The sequence below is a fragment of the Jaculus jaculus genome, chromosome 5 (genome assembly GCF_020740685.1).
Source record: "Jaculus jaculus isolate mJacJac1 chromosome 5, mJacJac1.mat.Y.cur, whole genome shotgun sequence".
In the NCBI taxonomy this organism is placed as follows: Eukaryota; Metazoa; Chordata; class Mammalia; order Rodentia; family Dipodidae; genus Jaculus; species Jaculus jaculus.
In genome coordinates this window covers 155,469,675-155,491,934 of record NC_059106.1, presented here as the reverse complement: position 1 = coordinate 155,491,934, position 22,260 = coordinate 155,469,675, and the positions used below count along the sequence as shown (strand labels likewise).

At 46.4% G+C, this 22,260-nt stretch overlaps 1 protein-coding gene across 4 annotated transcripts in view; it reads left to right on the top strand.

Moving 5' to 3' along the window:
• Tiam1 (TIAM Rac1 associated GEF 1) overlaps positions 1–22,260 on the top strand; it is a 304,202-nt gene that overhangs the window by 249,274 nt on the left and 32,668 nt on the right. For 3 of the 4 annotated variants that reach the window (XM_004654435.2, XM_045150639.1, XM_045150640.1), the window contains exons 16-19: positions 6,950–7,053; positions 19,540–19,719; positions 20,671–20,739; positions 21,255–21,380. In XM_004654435.2, the coding sequence (XP_004654492.2) occupies positions 6,950–7,053; positions 19,540–19,719; positions 20,671–20,739; positions 21,255–21,380 (479 nt within the window). Of the gene's footprint in view, positions 1–6,949; positions 7,054–12,592; positions 13,159–19,539; positions 19,720–20,670; positions 20,740–21,254; positions 21,381–22,260 lie in introns of those variants that run through there. The other variant, XM_004654438.2, reaches the window with a different exon arrangement.

Sequence of the window (22,260 nt, the reverse complement as noted above, 5' to 3'; positions counted from 1 at the left end):
TTGAGTGTCTTCAGTGGGATCCAATCTTTAACCGCACAAGGCGTGAAGGAGCCGCTAGCCTGAGGCAGCGTTTGGGCGGCCGCGGATCTCAGCGGTGCTGACTGTGCTGCTCCCGGGGTGTGGGCCGGATGAGCCGCAGAGGCTTTTCAAGCACAAAACCATGGTTCTGATATGGAAGCCGTTTAAAGCGATGATCTCCCCTGCTCGGAACAGCGATTTGATTTGCAGCGGCTTTGGAAATAGCCAGTAGGTTCTTTCCTCGTCTGTGGACAGCGGGCCAGGCGCGTAAGGATGGGGTACAGATGGCCGGGCCTGCTCTGGCCCCTCCATGCCCTATCTTCAGCTCTGTGTCTGGGATCGTAAGCACAGCTGCCGGCTGGGGTGGTGTTTCCTGGCGATGTCTGAGTTGAGCCTCAGAGGAAGGCGAAGCTGAAATAGAAAGTTGCAAGAGCGTGTATGGAGGTTCCGCAAGTGCTGGGAGGGAAGGCATGCACCACCGTCCCCTTTTTCACGTAGGCAGGCATTCTCTCAACTGAGCCTCTTTTTTTTCTTTTTCTGTTTTTATCTTTATTTATTTATTTATAATTTTTATTAACATTTTCCATGATTATAAAAAAATATCCCATGGTAATACCCTCCCCCCCGCTCCCCCCCCCCCCCCGCACACACTTTCCCCTTTGGAGTTCCATTCTCCATCGTATCCCCTCCCCATCTCAATCATTGTGCTTACTCAACTGAACCCCTTAACCAGACCTCATCTCAGTAGTTTTTCTCCCAGTCAGAAGCGAGTCTGCGGTGCAATAGGTAAAGAGTATGTGCTTTAGAATCAGATAGTCCATCCTCAGAGTTGTTAATGTGTTGGCTTATACACTTGACGATATTTTGCAAGTTTATATGCGTTGAAGGTAACTTTTCTTAGTCTATAACTAGCTTTTTACATGTATGTTACCTTCAATGACTCAAAAGTATTTACTGGGCCGTAGCTCAGCTAGGGTGTCCAGAGAAGGACCTGACTGGGTCCTTGAATGTCCTCCCGCCAAGCTGTTTCCCCTCAGCTTTCTTGAAGTGGGCTTCTCTCTTAACTGCCTCTTGCGCTCTCTTTGGCCACTACATCCCCTTAACCACGTAGTGCTTGCTGTGGGACATACCGTGACAACCAAGTCTTGGTTGCCCCTTGCCTGTGGCCTGGAAGCGGGGGCCGGTCTCAGCGGCTGGTTGATTTCTTTCATAGCGTCGTCATCCACGTGGCTGGGGCTCCTGGTGGCTGGACTGGGGCTGCGTGGTTGATGTGACTCTCACGTGTGGATGGCTGGGGAGCTGAGCCTCTTCTCCTTGATGTGTCTCGTCTTCAAGGTGGTGGCTTAAGATTTCTTTGTATATTGGGAAAGACTAGTTACCAGGGCCCTGGCTGGAACTGTCACTTAATCTTGTACTCTGTTGGTCAAAGCAAGCCACAAGTGGCGTGGCAGGCAGACACAGAGGCTGTGCTTCAAGGGTGGGAGAGATCGGTCCTGTTGCCCCTGTGCGCTGTCTGCTGCACACTGTACTGCCCTGTGCCCTGGCTCTCTCCCATTTTATTAAGTTTGCATGTATGTGTTATGCTGTGTTATATGTCTGTATGTGAGACAGAGTCTCACATAGCCCTGGTTAGCCTTAAGCTTCCTAGATAGCTATGGCTGACCTTGAACTTCTGATCCTCCTGCCTCTACCTCTCTAGTGCTGGGATGGAAGGCATGCACCACTGTGCCCTTTTTTTTCACGCAGGCAAGCATTCTCTCAACTGAACCTCTTAACCAGACCTCATCTCAGTAGTTTTTCTCCCAGTCAGAAGCGAGGTGGTGTGGTAAAGAGTATGTGCTTTAGAATCAGATAGTCCATCCTCAGAGTTGCTAATGTGTTGGCTTATACTTCTGATGATATTTTGCAAGTTTATATGCATTGAAGATAACTTTTCTTAGTCTATAACTAGATTTTTACATGTATGTTACCTTCAGTGACTCAAAAGTATTCGATGGGCCGTTAGAGATGGCTCGGCTCTTAAGAGCACTCACTGACAAAGCCTGGCGGCCTGGGCTCAGTTCCCCAGTACCCACACAAAGCCGGATGCATAAAGTGGCACATGTATCTGGAGTTCATTTGCAGAGGCAAGAGGCCCCAGTGTGTTCTCTTTCTGTGTTTGTGTCTCTCTGTCTTTCTGCAAATACATAATGAAAGTGCTTTTAAAAAAGTATTCAAGTTCAATAAAATGTGATTTTTATTCTTGCAGGATTTGTACTTTTAGACCCTGTTTAGGCAATCTCTTTCCTGTGAAGTAACAGACACCGTCTTCTGTATTTTCTTTTAGTTTTAGTTTTGTTTTTAATTGACACTTGATAACTGTACATGTTTATTGGTTATACTGTGATGTTTTGATACATACATACAGTGCATAATAATAAAGTTAGAGTAATTAGCAAATCCAGTGCCTCAAAACATTTAGCATTTTCTCTCTCTAAACCACTTTGAACTATAAAATACATTATTAACCGTATTTGCCCGGTGCATTTTCTCCTAAGACAGTTATAACTGACTATTTACATTCTAGCATATGCCTACCAGGTAGTGATTTTTGTGAATGGGGTAAGTTTGAATGCATTGTTACATTTTTTTTTTTCCATGCAGGCTACCCTCTGTTCTAGCTAGTGACATGTGTCAAATGTTCCATTGCTTTCCCGGCCTGCAGTTGCATCTGCTGTGTGTCACCCGTGCCTATCTAGGGCTGGGGCTGCCTTGAGCTGTCTGTTGCATTTTCTCTAACTTTATCATATGTTTTGCAGTCTGTTAGGGAAAGTACCCCAATCTTGTTTTTGTTCTTTTCTCTTCCCTTCCCTTCTGTGGTGGTTTGAATAGAATAGATGGCCCCCAATCAATATATACTGTTGTTTGTTTGTAGTTTGCATCTGCTGGCTACCTGGCTGGAGGCAATGTCACTGGGTGATCTTAAGGTGTGGTGGGGGTTTCTGATTTCAATCTAAAGATATGCAAAGTGTGCCTAGCCCCAGTTCCTGAAGTGTGCTGTGGCTTTTGACCTTTAGGCTTGTACTTCTCTCTCTCTGCTTGGGCCTGTGAAGGCAGGCCAGCTTCTTCTGCCATTATGGAACTTCCCCTGCATCTGTAAGCTTCAATAAATCCCTTCCTCCCTAACTGTGCCTGGTCTGGAAGTTCATCTCACAGAGCCTGAAGCTGTCTGTTACACCTTCTCTCCCCTCCCCTCCCTGTCTCTTCTCTTTGCCCTCTCTGGTGTTAATGACTTTTTGCTCTTTTGCACAAAAACAAAATAAAGCAAAACAAACAAAAAAACACCACCAATGGCACCAGTGTAGTCTATAGGAGTAGAGATTCTGTTTACTAAGTTACAATATTGTGCCTGAATAGATGGGCCATTTAATAAGCTGCCAGTCCTTGGGAAAACATGCATATTCATAATTCTTGGGAATAGGGTTTGAAATACACTTATGGATCAAGCTTAATAATCTAGATGCTTTACATCTTTTGTATCCCGTCTTTTAAATCTATTGTATTTCTTTTTTAGTAGAGCCATCTTTAATTTGTTCTTTCATCTGTTCATTATTTTGTGACTTTATGGTTTGGTCTATTTCAAGTTTAGTTTATTTATACTCACTTCGAAGATCCTTGTATTCAACCTGTTTCTGTGATCTTACTTTGGTAGCCTCTCATGCCCCTTTCTCCTTCCCTTTCTTGGATTGTGTTTTAAAATGTTGCTTTCAACTTCTGTAATCTGTACCTCCTCCATTAGTGCTTGCTCTTAAAATTTGGACATGGTTCTTAACCTCACAAGAAGCAATTACTCTTTCTACTTCCTTCTTGAAGCATAAAATTACCCTGAAGTGCATTAGCTGTAATGCCCCTCACTGCAATTCTAGTTGCATCCACGATAAACTTTTTACTTCGAAATGCCTTTTGGGGAGTGGAGGGTAAATTATTGTTTTATATTTTAAGTCTTACCTATGTGGACATCAACTTTATTTTTAATTTTTTTTCCTGGGCATTGTGGCACACACCTTTGAGAGAGAGAGAGAGAGGGAGAGAATGGGTGTGCCAGGGCCTTAGCCACTGCGATCGGACTCCAGACGTCTGTGTCACCTTGTGCATCTGGCTTATGTGGGACCTGGAGAGTAGAACATGGTTCCTTAGGCTTTGCAGGCAAGTGACTTAACCAGTAAGCCATCTGTCCAGCCCAGGTGTACATCAGCTTTTAATCATTTCTGCTTATATACCAGATTTTCTTGGGCTTGTGTTGTTTTCCCCTTGGCGTACATCTTTTAAAGGGTTTTTACTGAGATTCTGTTTGTGTTAAGTAATGTTCTTATCCCTCAATTGTCAAGCATTCTTACTGTAGCTTTTTTTCTTGACTGGGCTTTTTGCACATTATTTAGAGGATGCTGGGGGAGCGAACCCAGGGCCTCACATCTGCTAGGCAAGCGTTTCAGCACAGAGCTACCTCCCAGACCTTTGAGTGATCCTTTGCCTGGAAATGTAATTCTGTATGCATCCATATAAACTTTTGAAAGCTCATCTGCAGATAGATCTTCCAGTCCTCTTTCTTTTTCTTTGATTTATATTGTTACCTGTTGACCACTTATTTGCAGTGGCTAATTTAGGTGGTCCTTTTCTTTTTGCAAGTGTCTCTTTTACCAGCCTAGTTATTTGACGGGGTGCATCTCTAGCTGAGGTACTGTTCCTTAGGAATTGTACATACAGGACTTGTTTACTTCTCTCCTGCTCACAGGGTGAGGCCTTCTGTCCTTTGTTACATACTTATTGCTGTACTGCGAATTGATCATAACGCCTCTCGTGTGCCAGGCAGGTGCTGTGCCACTGAGGCATACCTTTTAGCCTCTTCTGTGTTTTCTGACACTGGGTTATAGCTTCCTGCTTGACCATGTTCTCCCTCTGCCCATTCTGTGATGCCATCAAGAGCCAGTGCCCCCTTCAGACTAGGTTGGAGGTATTCCCGCCACATGCCCATGCCCTTGGAATGAAAACCCAGAAGGATCTTTAAGCTGGTTTTCCATCTCGGGGCTTCTCGGATGCAGTACATTGTGTAACTGAGCCACAGACACACCTGATCTCGGGTCTGCGGTTATCAACTGGGAGAAGAATCCTGCCTCGCTTTCTCCTTCTCTCTCCCCAAGTTGTCCTGATCTAGACCTGCTTTCTGCCCCGTGGCTTTGCAGTTAAAGCCGGAGGCTCTGGGGTTGGGGATCCTGGAGTGGGAGGTGTGGGGTGACAGTGGCCCTCGGCTCTGGTCCACGCATTTTCAGATGCTGTTGGGGATGGCTCAAGGGTCTCTCTTTTCCAAGTGTGGGTCCTGGATTTGAGTGTTCATTGGTATCATTGAGGGATTGTAAGAAATATGGAATATTAGGCCCAATTCCATGTGTGTTGAGTAGAAGTCTACATTTGACTCGGTCCCCAGGGAATTCCGGTGCCCTCCAGTGAAAAGCAACCCTGTGTGGTCTTCCCTGGTGGGTGCGCTGCAGGGAATGGCTATAGTGGAAAGTCACTAACTAGAAGAGGAAGAGTGTTATGTGAACTTTTGTGGGCAATGGTGGGAAAAGTGGGTGTTGATTTTACACTTTGCCAGACCTGACAGAAACCGCCCTTGCGGGTTTTGAAGGAAGTGGGCCAATCATTTTTGGTTGTACTCTATCTTGGTATGGCTAGATGGTTATTCTAGCAATGAATGAATGAATACATCAATGAATTTACTGATCATACATTAACTGATAACATAAAATTCATACTCTCACGTTATAAATTTACATACGTTATTATCTTAGCTTGGATTGCTACGACGACATGCCATAAGGTGAGTGGTGTGGTCAACAGTCACTTCTCTGTGAAGGCTGAAAGGTGTCCTGTCTGGGTGCTGGTTCTCTCAGAGTTCCCTGGGGAGGGTTCACAAGCTGGGGACAGAGTCAGTAATAGTCTCTTCTTAGTAACTCTTGCCACACCACCCCAGATCTTCAGGTTTGCATTGCTGGCAGAAAACATCTGACCAAGAGCAGCTTATGTGTGTGTGTGGGGGGGGGGGTTATTTTGGTTTACAGACTCATCGGGAAGCTCCATGATGACAGGAAAAATGATGGCATGAGCAGAGGGTGGACATCACCCCCTGTCTAACATCAGATGGACAACAGCAGCAGGACAGTGTGCCAAACACTGGCAAGAGGAAGCTGGCTATAATACCCACAAGCCTTCCCCCAGCAATACACCACCTCCAGGAGGATACAATTCCCAAATTGCCATCAGCTAGGAACCCAGCATTCAGAACACATAAGTTTATGGGGGACAGCTGAATCAAACCACCACCCCACATAAGCTAATCTGTCTGCACTTCACTTATCTCCCGGGATTCCATCTCCAAATAATACCCCATGGGCATAGAGGATTCGCATTTCCACATAAGAATGGTGAGGGCAAATACTCGGACCATTAATATAATTGTGCTTTATCAAATATATGTTATAAATTATAAAAATGTAACGTGAAGCATTGACAACCAAAATCAGCATTTGTTCATTATGTGCGGGCGTGTGTGTGTGTGTGTGTGTGTGTGTGTGTGTGTGTGTTTTCTGTGCATGCCTGGACCTCTTGCCACTGCAGAGGAATGCCAGATGCTTGTGCCACTTTGAGTTTTCAGCTTACATGGGTGGCTGGGGAATTGAGCCTAACCAGCAGGCTTTGAAAGCAAACGCTAATTGCTAAACCATCTCCCCAGACCCCAAATTGCCATTTATTGAGCTAATTGGGATTATGGCCTGCTCTTGGAAGGCCAACAGTTTATGTACATACCCCTTGCTGGATTCCATGCCACCATCATGTGGGTGGCCTTGGCACTTGTACACATGACAATCCACATTTTCTTCTGTTTCCCCCATGGCAGGGCACAACATCTGCAGTGAGCCAGGCAGTGGTGTGGAGACGGCTCTGGAAGAGACCGAAGGACCAGACTTGGAATCCTCTGATGAGACGGATCACAGCAGCAAGGTGAGAGATTTTCATTTGCACATCCCATGTCCTAAGCACTGGAGGATCACAGCCGACACGCCACCTCTGTAGCTGGATGTGGCAAGATGGCCTCTCCACGGGAGGAAGTGTTCTTACTTTGGAGATGTTGCTAAATGCTGGGTATGAGATCGAAATTGCAGCCTTGGTTACAAACCTGTATGTGTGAATATAGCTCAGAAATCACTTGTAATGAACGAAGACTTTTTCTTTTAATTTCTGCCACTGCTGGAGCTCCCCAGTTAATGCCATAATTTCATCTTGTTTCCTTCTGACATCTTCATTTGTGGAGATGAAGCAGCATCCCAAACATGTATGATGGCGTCATCTCTGCTGCCCTGCTGTGTAGGGGTTCAGTAATGAGCCGCGCTGGAACGATCTGACTTCAGCCCTTGTACACATCTTTTACATTTAAGGGAGGGAAATGAGTTCTTTATTAATTCACATAGACTGTTCTTCAGAACAGCCTAAAATCCAGCCCAGTATAAAATCAGTGTCACCTGTATCCAAAAGATATCACCCCCCCCCCCAAAAAAAAGTACCTGGGTGTGATTGTCATTGCTTCTGTACTTTAGTCACCCTGTCAGATAACACTGGGGTGCATCTGTGTTGGCCCCTCTACTTACCTGTCACTCATTCCTGTGCTTGACACGTGCCAATGACCTCACGTAGCAGAACACATATATTTAGACAACCCCTTACTTTCTCACCTGCAAAGTCAGGGCGGTTTTTGCTTTTTCACTGTAACTGGATTATTGACTATGCCAAATGACAGAGCCACAGGGAAGGACATTGATAGTGGAAACATGCTATTCAGATATGAAATGTCTCTCAAACTTCCATTTTTATATTTCCTCCAGTGTGTGTGTGTGTGTGTGTGTGTGTGTGTGTGTGTGTGTGTGTGCATTGTACATTGCTAGGCAAGAGCTTTCCCATTAAGCTACAGTCTAAATCCTTGATTTCACATATATATGGAGAGAGAGAGAGGGAGAGAGGGAGAGAGGGAGAGAGAATGAATATGTATGTATGCAGGTAGGTGCCAGGGCCTCTTGCTGCTGCAGATGAACGTCAAACACATGTACTACTTTGTGTATCTGGCTTTACGTGGGCACTGGGGAGTTGAGCTTGCATTGGTAGGTTTTGCAAGCAGGCGCCTTTAAACAGTAGAGTCATCTCCCCAGTGCCACTTGGATTTTTGAGGCAGAGTCTTGCTATGTAGCCCAGGAACTCAAAGTCCTCTTGTCTCAGGTGCTGGAACCATGGGCCTGTGCCACTGTGCCCAGCTATATTTATGTATTTCTATAGGACATTTTTGTTTGAATGTCCTTCTCTTTCTCTTTTACCCATCTTTGTTCCTTAGTGAGAGGCAATATATGGTTGCTTATTAATTTAAAAGTTGTCCAGTGGAAATGCATGGTTCACTGATAGACAAAATAGCAAAACAAAAACTGCAACGTTTGTGTGGGCCTCACATTGCTTTTACCCACATTTGTGGGGCAGTGTGGAGGGGTCTGTCACCCTCAAGAAAAAAGGTATTTCTATACTGATGCCTTTTTTTTTTTTTTTGAGGTAGGGTCTAACTCTGGCCTAGGCTGACCTGGAATTCACTATGTAGGCTCAGGGTGGCCTTGAACTCACGGTGATCCTCCTACCTCTGCCTCCTGAGTGCTGGGATTAAAGGTGTGCGCCACCATGCCCGGCTGTGATGCCTACTTTTTTCCCCTGGTCTGTAGTATCAAATCCAGGGCCTGACACATGCCAGGTAAGCAAGTGTTGTGCCACTGAGCTCTACCCCAGCCTTAAAAAGGAGTACTTTTAATTTCTAATTGGATTTAGGAAAACCAACACATTGCCTTCACCTAAGACACGCTTAAGGTACTTTTTAAGTTGAATTCCTTTTTAACCTAACTGTTTTCATCCCCTTATGAATTTTTTTTTAAATTTTTTATTTATTTATTTGAGAGTGACAGACACAGAGAGAAAGACAGATAGAGGGAGAGAGAGAGAATGGGCACGCCAGGGCTTCCAGCCTCTGCAAACGAACTCCAGACGCGTGCGCCCCCTTGTGCATCTGGCTAACGTGGGACCTGGGGAACCGAGCCTCGAACCGGGGTCCTTAGGCTGTCACAGGCAAGCGCTTAACCGCTAAGCCATCTCTCCAGCCCCCCTTATGAATTTTGAGGGAGATTTTTTGTTTCATTTTAAGTAGAGTGAGTCATGAGCTACTACTCAAAGGTCTCTTATAACAGAAGGCTCTGGTGGTGGAGGAAGGAAGAGGCCCCAGGACTTCAGTGGCTACCTCGTGTGTGGGGTGGATTCTCCATAGAACAGGGCCTGTGGCTCACCGGGAGCCAAGGATCAGGTGTCAGAGTACGGGGGTCTTCCTGAATTTCCTGTAGAGATGTCACAGTGGACTTTCTGAAAAAAAGAGAATTTCCTCAGAATTATTCATAGCAAATGAGGGTAATGATCTGAGCATGTCTTAGGTCATCTAGTAAAACTGCATCCAAACCATAGGACCATCTTTCATCTTACCAGGTTGCATGTCGGGAGAACTTTGAAACGCTGTACCCTGAGTAGTCCTGAATTGCAGTTCAAATCAGACCATCTTCTTCATTTGAAATTGTTAGGTACTTTTCCTGTCCCTGTGACAAAATACCTGACCAATACATTCAAAGGGAGACAGGATTTGTTTTAGCCCACAGTTTCAGGAGACAGCCAGTCATGATGCAGGGAAGGCACAGTAGCAGTGGGTTGGGGCATATCTTGGTAGATGAGGAATCAGAGACCCAAACTGGAGCTGATCTGTAACTTTCCACCGGCTAGACCTTAACTTCTCAAAGGTTCTGTGCTTTCCTAAACAGTGCTTCCACCTGGGGACCAAGTGCTCAGTCACATGATCCTATGGGGAGATATTTCATGTTCAAACCATAACAGAAATTAATTGCCATGCAGCCCCAGTTACTCAATAAAAATAGCTCTCCTCGCTCTCCTTTTGCCCTGTGACCTGGCCGGAGCACCTGCGAGAGTCTGTCACTCCCAGCCTGGCTAGGAAGGGGAGCGTACTCTGTTGACTCCGTGCCTTCTGCCTGTCATGTTTTGGGGTACCTTATCTTGTTAATTATATGCATGGTTTTTCTTTGATCCCTGAGTCCTTCACTATTTATTGTTTTAAATAATATTTTGATTTATTTGAGTGAGAGAAAGAGGGAGAGAGAGAGAGAACAGGCACTCCAGGCTTCTAAAAACAAACTCCGGGTGCATGCCCCACTATGTGCATATGGCTTATATGGGTCCTGGGGATTGAACCTGGGTCCTTAGGCTTCAGAGGTAGGCTCCTTAACTGCCATCTGTCCAGACCCTTCTTTGCTATTTCTTAATCCTCTCTGGTCTGTTATTTGAAGGAGCTTCTGTGTCTAGTCCTCCACATATGCATGTGGAGCTGCTCCACATTTTCCTACATATCAATTTCCCCTAAATAAACCTCACAAATTAGGATTTCTCCCTAAATAAACCCAGTAATTCAAAATTAAAAAAAAAAAACAACTCTCAATGAATTAAATTTATTGCTTAAGACTTTTGGAAGCAAACATTTCAGATTGTACTAGCGGATCTTGGTAATGGGGTCCTACTTTATATCATTTGTATGCAAAGTCATGCTGATTTCATGTTTTGTGTATGTATATTATTCCATATTAACTCATCTTCAGATGTGACTTGGTATATTCAGGGCGGTATTGACGTGGAAATTTTGGAGTGACTTTAAGAACGCAGGAACCTTCCTTGGCTCTTGGGTGGGTAAGGACTCTGGAGCTAAGGTGCCAGATGGCCACGGTCACAGCAGTTTCCACGGAGTCTGTGGCCTTCTGTGTTCCTGTCTTATGAATTTCAAATGAATGAAACCCACAGAGCAAAGGATCAAGTTTAGAAAGATTTTATTATAGAGCATAAGGGAAGGAAAGCAAGAGGAATGCAGAGCACCTGTACAGTAGAAGAAGGATTTCCAGAAACGTGAAACCCGATTGGGGTCTTTTATGGGAATCTATTGGATAGAGGGCTAAACTGACTGTCAGGTGTCCGTATGTCACCTGTGTCTCAGGAAGGGCATAATCCCTCAACATTTCCTTCTCTTCCTTTTTTCTTTCTTTCTTTTTCTTCTTACAAGCTCCAGATGCATGTGCCACCTTATGCATTTGGCTTGATGTGGATACTAGGGAATCAAACCTAGGTCCTTTGGCTCTGTAGACAAGTGCCTTAATGGCCCAACATTTCCTTTCTCTTCTGAGGAAGGAAGAGATAAGACCAAAGGCTCTTATTTACCTCCTCTGGCAAGGTTTTGGGCAGAAAGAGATAAGGAAAACAAACCCACTAGATGACCTCTTATGGACTCAATGATATTCCTTGCTTTTACTTTCAGGGACCTGTCACCCCTAAACTGTCTCAGTATGGCCACAGACTCATCTTAACTCATCTCCACAACATAACTGAGAAAGATATCCTTATATTCCTGTCTTAACAAAGGTGACTGGCTGGCACAGAGAAGTTAAGTAACTTGCTCTGGGGTGTCAAAAGTAGCAGGAAAACCCAGTTTGGCTCCGGGCCTTGTGTTACTGATGGCTGTGTTTAAACTACCTGCTAGCCAGATTGCTGCCCTCTGGTGCCATGAAATACAAGGCTTCATGAAAGAAGGAATTAATTTATTAAGGGTGGTAGAGGCCAATTAGATACACAGCCATGAATCATTTAACCGTTTTTCTTCCTGGGTATCTTCTGATTAAGGTTTAAATCATTTTGTTGCACTGCCTGCATCAGTGTGGAAATTGACTTTGGAACCATACACCGCTTTAACCTGGAGGGATGATTGGGTCTTGTCAGAATGCCCTCGTTCATCAGGTGTTAGAAGTGTACCTGGTAAAATAAGTAGAAATAAGTAGTCAGTTTATATTCTGGATGGACATGGGAATCTGTTGACTTTGTGTTGTTTTATATCTTGGTGGCTTTTTCTAAAAGAGCAGGAATAGAGGTCTCTGCTTCTTGCCTTTTTAAATGACAGTTTTGCTGCACCGTGGCCTTTGGGAGTTGAGAAAGTGGGTAATTGTTGCTTGTTCAGCGGTGGTGGCTGAGGAATGTCACAGCCACGGGGGTGGGGCTGTCACTGGGCAGGGGCAGTCTAGCTGTCTTTCCCTTTGTCAGCCACCTCCTTCCTCTGGTGACTGTGGTGACAACCTCAGGAAGGCTCCTCACCCTGGCGACTTGTCTCCCGTGGCAGCAGAATGGAATGCTAATGAGAGAAGGTCAGTGAAGCCCCGCGTTGCACACAGCATTTCCCCTGGCAGCTGCGACTTTGTTGTCCATTTAAAAATATATTAGGGTCATTTTTAGGACATTTCCATTCATAGCCATCTCTCTCTCTCTCTCTCTTTTTTTTTTTTTTAAATCCTCATTGTTCTTGCCTGGGATGTGTCTGTTTTTTATGTAGTCACGCATTAGTGTAAAAAAATGTGACAGTGTACACTGTTGTGGTGCCCCGCCCTGGCACAGTGAAGAGAGCTGCAAAGTTGCCCGGGCCGGGCAGGTTGAATGCCCCCGTGCCCCGGAGGATGCTGGCCGCCGATCAGCTGATCCTGCCCACTGTAGGGCCGAGCTGCAAGCATCCCAGCGAGGTGCTGGGCGGCGCTTTGCTGTCTTGCCTGCTTTGGCTCCCTGCTTTCTGGAACTTTTGTTGTGGAGCCAGGTGAAATCAAAGCCCGGGTTCTTCTCCAAGATTCAGCCTCCCAGGGTGCGCAACGGGAAGCAGGTGCTGACCTGGGGGTTGTAGTCGCCGTCCTTTCTGCCTGGAGATGCAGTCACGGGCGAGAGCCAGCGTGGGATGTCCTGGCAAGAGGATGCTTTCTGCGACTCCAGCCGCTGAGCCGGGAGGCATTCAGAGAAACTTCTGATTCCCCGCTGCTGAACCCATGAGGTGCTGGGAGGAATTACCATGAGAATACGTTTCTCAGGATGTCTGCACTGTGGAAAATCAAGCGCAAGTCCAGGATGGAGAACAATGACAGGGCCGGGGAGTCTATCTACCGCACACTTCATCTGGTGAGAGAGCGCCTTTGCCGTCTCCGGGCTCCGGCCTGTGGGTGTGGGTGTGGGTGCAGGCTGGGCAGCAGAATCGCTTCCTGGCCCCAGCGACGGTGATGTATGTACGTCTTGGTGTTTTTCACCCCGCCGTGCTCTCTGGGTCCCTTTGTTGATAAAGTATACATGTAGCGGGTTTTGCAGGGCAGATGCCAGTAACTGGTGGGCAGTTAAATTGGTGTAAAATCTTTTAGCTATTCTCCCAGACTTAAGGCAGAAAAAGCTATAACCTATTTTGTTTTTCACTGTCACGAGATTCCCTTTCCTCTTCGTTGAGGTTTGGAGTGTATTTTATGTTAAATGCACAGAGTACCTCTTACCCACCCCTCTGACTGGGGATGGGGATGTCAGAGTGTTCAGCAAACGGCTGGATGGTGAGGGCTCACCTCGTGGCGAGCTTTGGGTGCTTGGCACCTTATTTCTGCTGACTCGAAGGGGATGTGTACGTGGAAGAATTGGCTCTCAGGGGATGTGTTAGCGGTTTAACATTAACTGACCTATTTCAGCAGATTAGTTTTTATAGTAAATTTTAATTCTTTAGTAAGAAAATATATTTGGCTAGTGGCAAGAAATAATTCAGCAAAACCAAGTCAAGCCTTTCAATATGACTCTATTTTTGGTGTTTCGAGGTAGTGTCTCACTCTAGTTCAGGCTGATCTGGAATTCATTATGGAGTCTCAGGGTGGCCTCGAACTCATGGTGATCCTCCTACCTCTGCCTCCCAAGTGCTGGGACTAAAGGCGTGTGCCACCACACCCGGCTTGGCTCTTTTTTTTTTTTTTTTTTTTATACCTCCCCTCCTGGTTTTTTAAGATAGGGTCTCATTGTAGCTCAGATTGACCTGGAATTCACTCTGTAGTCTCAGGGTGTCCTCGAACTCACAGCCATCCACCTACTACTTCTGCTTTCCAAGTGATGGGATTAAAGGCGTGTGCCACCAAGCCTGGCTCAATATCACTCTTAATATCAGAGTTGGCTGTTGAAGATTGTGTCCTTTAAGGAAATTTAAGTCAATAGGGATGCCTCATGTTTCTTCTTTGAAATTTGTTTGAGACCCAAAAAGCTAATAGAAAATTATAGGCACTACCACTGTTTGTGATTGACTCTGAAATTATGGAGCATTTGTCCCTCCTCCCAAAAACCTAAATAAAGGCTATGAGATTTGAGGCCACTCTGGCCACTTTTAAATCTGTGGGAAGTGTTAAATCAGTTAGTCAAAGAACAGCTTGGCTCATGTGGAGACAGAGATTGCCTTTGGTGGGTTGCATAACAGGAAGCATTCAAACAGCTGGGTCACTTGAGCTGACACTGTGTCCTTAGGAGGCTACCTCCCCTCCCCCTTTTTGTACTTTCTTTTCATCTTCCACAGGGAGAAAGAGAGATTATAAACATCGAGCTTTGTGCTGGCCCGAGTAAAGTGGCCCATTTCCTTCTCCATTTGTCCTGTCCTTTTGGATGTTGGGTGTTCCTGGGCCTGTCAGGGAGCAGCTCTGCTACCCTGTGACAGTTTTAAACTCTTGAGTGTCTCTCAGTGCTCTGGTTTCCAGGGAGACTGATGACAGTCTTGGAATGGAGAGAGACTCCATGCACCTCACTGGAGGAAGTTAGGCTGTTTTCCTCTTGCCTCAGAACTAGGACGGCTGCTCACATGGAAGGGGCATGATGGAAACTGCCACTTAGGCTGCCTTGCCGGGCACTCGTGGGGACAACGCTAAGTGTGCAAGTGGCCAATGGCCGCCTGACATTAAGCAGTGTTCTTCCTCTGTGAGGCACCATAGCTAAACTATGTGGAGAAGGGTCCACAGTAACTTTGGCTTTATGGAAATTTGGTCACAGACCTGGGGGTGCGGGGTGGGTACCGGAAGCAAGAGCTCTGGTTTGAGAAATCTCCAGCTTAGAGTTATGCCCAAGGAGTCTGCATTTCCACACTTCCTTCAAATAATACTTGTGGAAGGTAATATTTTAATCAATAAAATCCTCAAACACTATGGCATTCTTTTTGTTCTCTATACAGAAAACACAGAATCCCATAAAATACCCTATGTATATCACAATATGTGCCTGTAATTTGTAATGTTATGGTTCTGCTTTGTTTTAATCTCTTTATTTGTGTGTGTATGTGCACCTGTGCACGTGCATGCAGGTGGGGTGCACCAGGATCTCTTACTGTTTCACCAGATGCACGCATCGCTTTTTGCATCTGGCTTTAGGGGTTTGGGAGTTGAACCCAGGCCAGTGGGCTCCGTGAACAAGTGCCTTTGCAGCTGAGCCGTCTCCCCAGCCCCTCTGTTGCATGCTGAAAGATGAGACAACTGCCTGGACTCGGCACCTGAAAGCGTGCACCTCCATCAGTGAGCGGGGCACCTATGGGGCATTCTGCTTAGCTGCGGAGAAGGCGGTGCTTGGGAATGTGGCTAGTCGGAATGGATGCCCGCGTCGTAACACTTATGTGGGTCAGGGACATACCTGTATGTTTGGTATACAGGACAGTGATTTCATGCAGATTATGTGGCTAAATGACAAAAGCAGAAGAAAGTTTACTCTGCCACTAACTGGGACACAGCAATGGGTGTTTACCTTGGGGAGTCAGTTTGAAGCTGCCCTGTGGTTAGAGACAGAGCATCTAGAAAAGACTCTGAGCATTGGTGCCTGGTACACATCGTCCTGTTAAGTTCCTTCTCTTGGGATAAAAATCAACGCGGCCCAAGGGAGTTTGGGATGGAATGGGGACAAGGGCATTGGTATTAACTCTTTTTTTGGGGGGGGGGGTTCTTCGAGGTAGGGTCTCACTCTAGCCCAGGCTGAACTGGAATTCACTATGGAGTCTCAGTGTGGCCTCGAACTCAGAGCAATCCTACCTCTGCCTCCCGAGTGCTGGGATTAAAGGCGTGCGCCACCATGCCCGGCGGTATTAACTCTTACACCATCTGCCCATGGGATTTACTTTCAAGGACTCATTTTTATCCTCACCATAGCATGTGGATGACAGGAGGATGGCCGTGAGTTCGAGGCCATCCTGAGACTACATATGAATCACAAGACACCCTGGGCTAGAGTGAGACCCTACCTCAAAACAACAAACAAACAAACAAAAGGTGTGCTCCACCATGCCTGAGTCCTTTTTATTTTTAATGTCAAAATCCTACCTGTATCTTTTAAAATGACTTTTTTGTTTTGTTTTTGGTTTGTTTGTTTGTTTGGTTTCTTTGTTTTGTTTTTCGAGGTAGGGTCTCACTGTAGTCCAGGCTGACCTGGAATTTACTATGTAGTCTCAGGGTGGCCTTGAACTCACAGTGATCCTCCTACTTCTGCCTCCCAAGTGCTGGAATTAAAGGTGTGCACCACCACACCCAGTTCCTAAAATGACAGTGCATTAGTAAAATCCTACCATGACTAAATAAACTGTGGGGTTTATGTCTATGGGAATAGGCTTTGCTGAGAAGCCTGTAGTTTCTCTTTCTTATGTTAAACCACTTTATTGACATATAACGTGCATACCATGCAGTCCAGCCCATTTGGGAGAGTTTTTTCCAGTTACCTAAGGGGAGAGTCAACGTCTGAAACACAGTTCCCTGGAGACTGTTGAATAGTGCCAGTGACAGGTGACATGCACTTTCCGGCAGGGTCGGTGTGGCATCGGAGAAGTGGTAGCAATTGAGAGAGAGTTAGAACGAGGGCTGTGCTGATCTGGGTCCTGCTCCCACCCCGCCCGTCAGGACGCAGCTGCCAGTGCGTCTTCGTTTAGCTCTCATCGCTGGGGTCTGTCTGTTCTCTTCTGCAGATGCTAACGAGGGAAAGGCCCTTCTCTTAGCCCCCCTTTCTCTGTGTCTAAAAATTGTCCTGTTGGATACACTTGGTTTTAGCTTTCCTGCCCTACGCACAGTGCCAGCGTTGACTTCCAATACTGCGGGTCTGCTATTATTTGGGGCAGAATTTTCGTGTTCTTTCTGGGTGATCAAGGAGTAATTCTTGCAGGCGGAGAGGTGCCTCAGCAGTTAATGGCATTTGCTTGCAAGCCTACCGACCCAACTTCAGTCCTCCTCAGTGCCCCTGTGCAGCCGAATGCAACGTGGTCCACGCTTCTGTAATCCCCATGCTTGCGAAGATGGAAGACAGCCAGGAGATTCCTGGAGCTTGCTAGCAGCTGCAGCACTGGCAAACAATGGGAGCGACCCTGTCCGCAAAAGAATGTGGGGCTGGAGAGATGGCTCAGCGGTTAAAGTACTTGCCTGCAGTGCCTAACAACCCCAGTTTGATACTCGATACCCATATGCACCAAGTGGCACGTGCACCTGGAGTTCACTTGTAGTGGCTAGAGGCCCTGGCATGCCAGTTCTCCCCCTCCCTTTGAAAATAAGTAAATAATATTTTTAGGGGTTGGAGAGATGGCTTAATGGTGAAGGCACTTGCCTGTGAAGCCTAAGGACCCTGGTTCAATTCTCTAGGGCCCACATAAACTGGATGCATGTGGTGGTGTATGCATCTGGAGTTTAGTTGCAGTGGCTGGGCCCCTGGAGTGTCCATTCTGTCTCTCTATCTGCCTCTTCCTCTGCCCTCTTTCTCTCTCAAATAAATTTTTTAAAAAATAATTTTTTAAAAGGAGGTGGAAGTGTGGGAGGAGAACACACAAGGCTGTTCTCTATACATATATCATACACTCAAATAAAAAGAGGTTTTCTTTTATTTTTAAAAGAGTAATTCTTCATAGAGTCACCAAAATTTCCTAGAAACATGTGCTTTGGCACCTTGCATTGAATGAGACAAGAGAAACAGGGAAGAGAAGTCCAGGAAGGCAGGAGGTGTCCACCCTACATACAGATGCATTTGGGCAAATAAACCAGATTCTGTACCCCCAAAGTAGCAGCAGGAGCAATTCCATGGGAACTTTCACAAATACGGATACTTGTGGACACTGGCAAGAATGTTCTGGGCTGTGCGTGGGGACGGGCCAAAGCTCCAAAGTGCTGGGCTGCTGATCTCTCCCGGCTCCTTGCAACCTTTGTGTTCGAGGATTGCTGCTCGAGAGTCCCCCAGGTCAGAACTTTAGAACCCTAAACTTCAGCTGGATAAGAAAATTTTGAGCAGCCTTTATGGTCTTTCCCTGTGTCAGCCCCTCCCAGGAGAGTGGAGGCTAGGATTTCCCACGGAGCCTGTTTTAGGGCCAACTGCCTTCTGCTCAGAGGACAGTAGTACCTTAGTACATTTCCACCTTTGAAAATCTAGAGATGGCACAACTTTTAAAAAACATATTTTATTTATTTGTTTGAGACAAGGAAGATGAAAGGTACAAAGAGAGAGAGAGAGAATGGGTGCACCAGGGCCTCTAGCCACTGCAAACGAGCTCCAGATGCATGCCCATGTGCATCTGGCTTACGTGGGTACTGGAGAATCAAACCGGATCCTTTGGCTTTGCAGGCAAACGCCTTAACCACTAAGCCATCTCTCTGGCCCTATTTACTTATTTATTTTGAGCAGTGAGAGGAAAGAGAGAGGGAGAAGGGTGCAAGAGAGAATTAGGCATGCCAGAGTGTCTAGCCTCTGAAAATGAACTCCAAACGTATGCACCACTTTTGTGCATCTTGCTTATTTGGGTACTGAGGAGTCAACCTCTGGTTGCTAAGGCTTTGCAGGCAAGCGCCTTAACCATTGAGCCACCTCTCTAGACCCAGCACAATTTTGTTTTTATGCATGGGTGTCTGCCTTACCCAATGAAAGTATGTAGGTGTCAGTTTGAATGGCTACAGGAAGAAGTGGTCTTCCGTCACTGCAAAGTAAGCTGGTAGTGTATGACATGGACTCTCAGGGCTAACTAGCCTTGATGCTTTCAGTTAGACATCATTAATATCTCTGTCTCCCATCTTCCTGTTAGCATTCTCCAGTGGTGGACGGCCTGCTTAGCGTACCTGAGGCCCTGGGTTTGATAGTCAGCACCACGGAAATAAACAAATAAATAATAAATACCACCGGTTTTGAAGCTAGATCACCTGGTTCAAGTCTCAGCTCTACCCCTACCCAACAGTGTTATCTTGGGTGATGGAACCTCTTTGGACCTCCTTTGTCCTAACTATTGAATAGGAATTACAAGTCTTACCACGCGGAAAGGTTAGATACATTACTAGACCAGTGAGCAGGTAGTGAGTACCAGCAGGTTATCACTTGCTTTTAGAAGGTCGTCGGCATACAGTGAGCTTTTGTATGCGTGGAGCAATTTGGGGGAACAGATGTAGCTCACATGTGACAGTTCCTCAATCAGCAAAACACTTTGAGGAGGGCCAGGCGCCAGGCAAGGCTGCACGACTGAGGTGACGGCATCTGCTCTGTCTTTTCGCCCGTGCTCCGAAGAGCACAGAACAGGTGGCCGCGTTCTGCCGCAGTCTGCACGAGATGAACCCCTCAGACTCCAGCCCGTCGCCTCAGGACGCCACGGGGCCTCAGCTGGCAGCCACGAGGCAGCTGTCGGACGCGGATAAGCTGCGCAAGGTGGTCTGCGAGCTCCTGGAGACGGAGCGCACCTACGTGAAGGTACGTGCGGCTGTCCTGCCCGCCGCCCTCCGTGCAAGAGCAGCCCCACCGCCGCTTCCCCCAAAAGCGCGGTGGCGTATCTCGTCTGCTTTTGGCCACCGCCAGGGTCCAATCCCGGGAGTGTGGAGGATCGTGGTCTTTCACAAAGAACTTACCCTTTATTCTGAACGTTAAGATCTGACCCTTTTGACCTTTCTAAATATGGTATGGAGCAAATGTTCAAACTGGACTTAGTGTTTTGAAAAATTAAGGGCATTTTCTTTATAACCTAACCTGAGTCTAGGTAGAAGGTACTCAGGTCTCTTTCATAGAATTATCACTTGTTCTGACATTTAGTTAGAATTTTGAGTGTCATATTTTTAATTAAAAAAATGAGAGAGAAGGAATAGGCATGCTAGGGCCTCTAGCTGTTGCAAACAAACTCCAGATATGCATGTGCAACTTGGTGCATATGGCTTTATGTAGGTACTGAGGAATTTATTTATACATTTGAGAGAGAGGGAAAAAATAGAGGCACACCAGGGCCTCTTGCTACTGTAAACAAAATCAAGATGCATGTATCATTTTGTGTATCTGGCTTTACGTGGGTACTAGGGAATCAAACCCAGGTCTGCAGGCTTTGCAAGCAAGTGCCTTTAACCACTGAGCTATCTCCTTAGCCCAGCAATTGGTTTTCAACTGGGCATACTTTAGTTTAAATCAGGGGATTAGCCAATTTTGGCCCTCGGGTCAAATCCTACTTCCTACCTGTTTTTACAAATAAAGTTTTATCAGAACCTAGCCATGCTAATTTCTGTGCCCAGCACTTATGCCTGCTTCCAGGGTGATTAAGGGTTACAGCAGAGTGCAAGACATATTTGCAAAAGAAGCTGGCTTCTTCCTGCTTACCTGGACCTAAATTACTGTCTTGTTTGGCCCTTGGAACTAATGAAATATCCTTTCAACTTGTAGGACTTAAACTGTCTCATGGAGAGATACCTGAAGCCTCTTCAGAAGGAGACTTTTCTCACGCAGGATGAGGTAGGAGAGGGCATTGTCTTCGCGTGGTGGTTGACGCTGTGCAGTCTGACTCACTGGTAGAGGAAAGGACTAGTGAGGGCGCATGAATAATACTGGACACATCTCGACTCTGCAGTGTGCTAGCAGGTCAAAAGATAGCCTGCTGAGAAGAGGGGCAAAAAGGCTGAAATCGCCACAGGTTGGGATGTCACGCCCAGAGGCACTGCCTGCCCCCAACTGACTGCTGCCCCACAATGCATTACCCACAACCCCATGCGGAATACCAGCAACCCCACTGAGGAGAGTCTGCAGTGGGATGGGGGCAGCGAGGAGGGAAAAGATGTTACCAACCCATGATGTATCCACACAAAGTATGTTCTTCATCATCATAATAAGATAATAGTCTGCTGAGCTTTGAGGTGCCCTGCCCCCAGTAGGATCATTACCCTATTGATTAAGACTTGCTGTCAGATACAAATAGCGTTTCCGAGCCCTCATGAGAGATGACGTGGGTGAAGTTCTTGTTCTCTTTCCAGCTTGATGTGCTCTTTGGAAATTTAACCGAAATGGTTGAATTTCAAGTAGAATTCCTTAAGACTCTAGAAGACGGAGTGAGACTGGTACCCGATTTGGAAAAGCTTGAAAAAGTCGACCAGTTTAAGGTGAGCCTCATCTTCAGGTAGCCTTAGAGCTGCCGCTTCATGTCTGCGCTGGGTCATCTCACTGCTCAGGACGCTGACAAGGTCGTTTGTTGCAGGCGACTTCTCTCTGGGGAGTTGTGGTGCTCATGGTATCGATGGCCTCGTGGCCTCGTTGGAATGCCCCGTAAAGGGGAGTCAGCGCACCGGGCGCAGTGGCGCATGCCTTTAATCTCAGCACTAGGGAGGCAGAGGTAGGAAGATTGACGAGAGTTCGAGGCCACCTTGAGACTCCATAGTGAACTCCAGGTCAGCCTGAGCTAGAGTGAGACCCTACCTCACAAAACCAAAAAAAAAAGTGGGGGGGAACAGTACAGGGAGGCCAGTTATCTTGCTTTATGGAAAAGGGGGACCCGGAGCCATTGTGTTAACTGGTTAAAACCTATTCATCTACTTCAGATGATCTGTTCACTTTGACCTTTTGTTTATAAGGGGCCCTTTGATAACATTACAGATTCTTTAATTAAAATACACCTCTGGCCTCCCAGTTAAACACGTTAATATATCCTGTCCCAGGAAGCTTTGCTGAGTGGAAAAGGCGTGACTCCTCTCCCGTGGTTCGCAGCGCTTCAGTGCCGACATCTTCTGTGCCCAGCCCCCAGTCAGCAAAAACCATTGCTGGGTGTGATGGCTTACATGCCATCCTTGTGTGCTCAAAAAACAAACAAACAAAATCCAGATTAGCATGGTGGTACATGCCTTTAACTCCCAGCGCTTGGGAGGCAGAGGTAGGAGGATCGCCATGAGTTTGAGGCCACTCCTGAGACTACATAGTGAATTCCAGGTCAGCCTGGGCTAGAGTTGGGCCCTACCTCGAAAAACCAAAGCAAACAAACAAACAAAG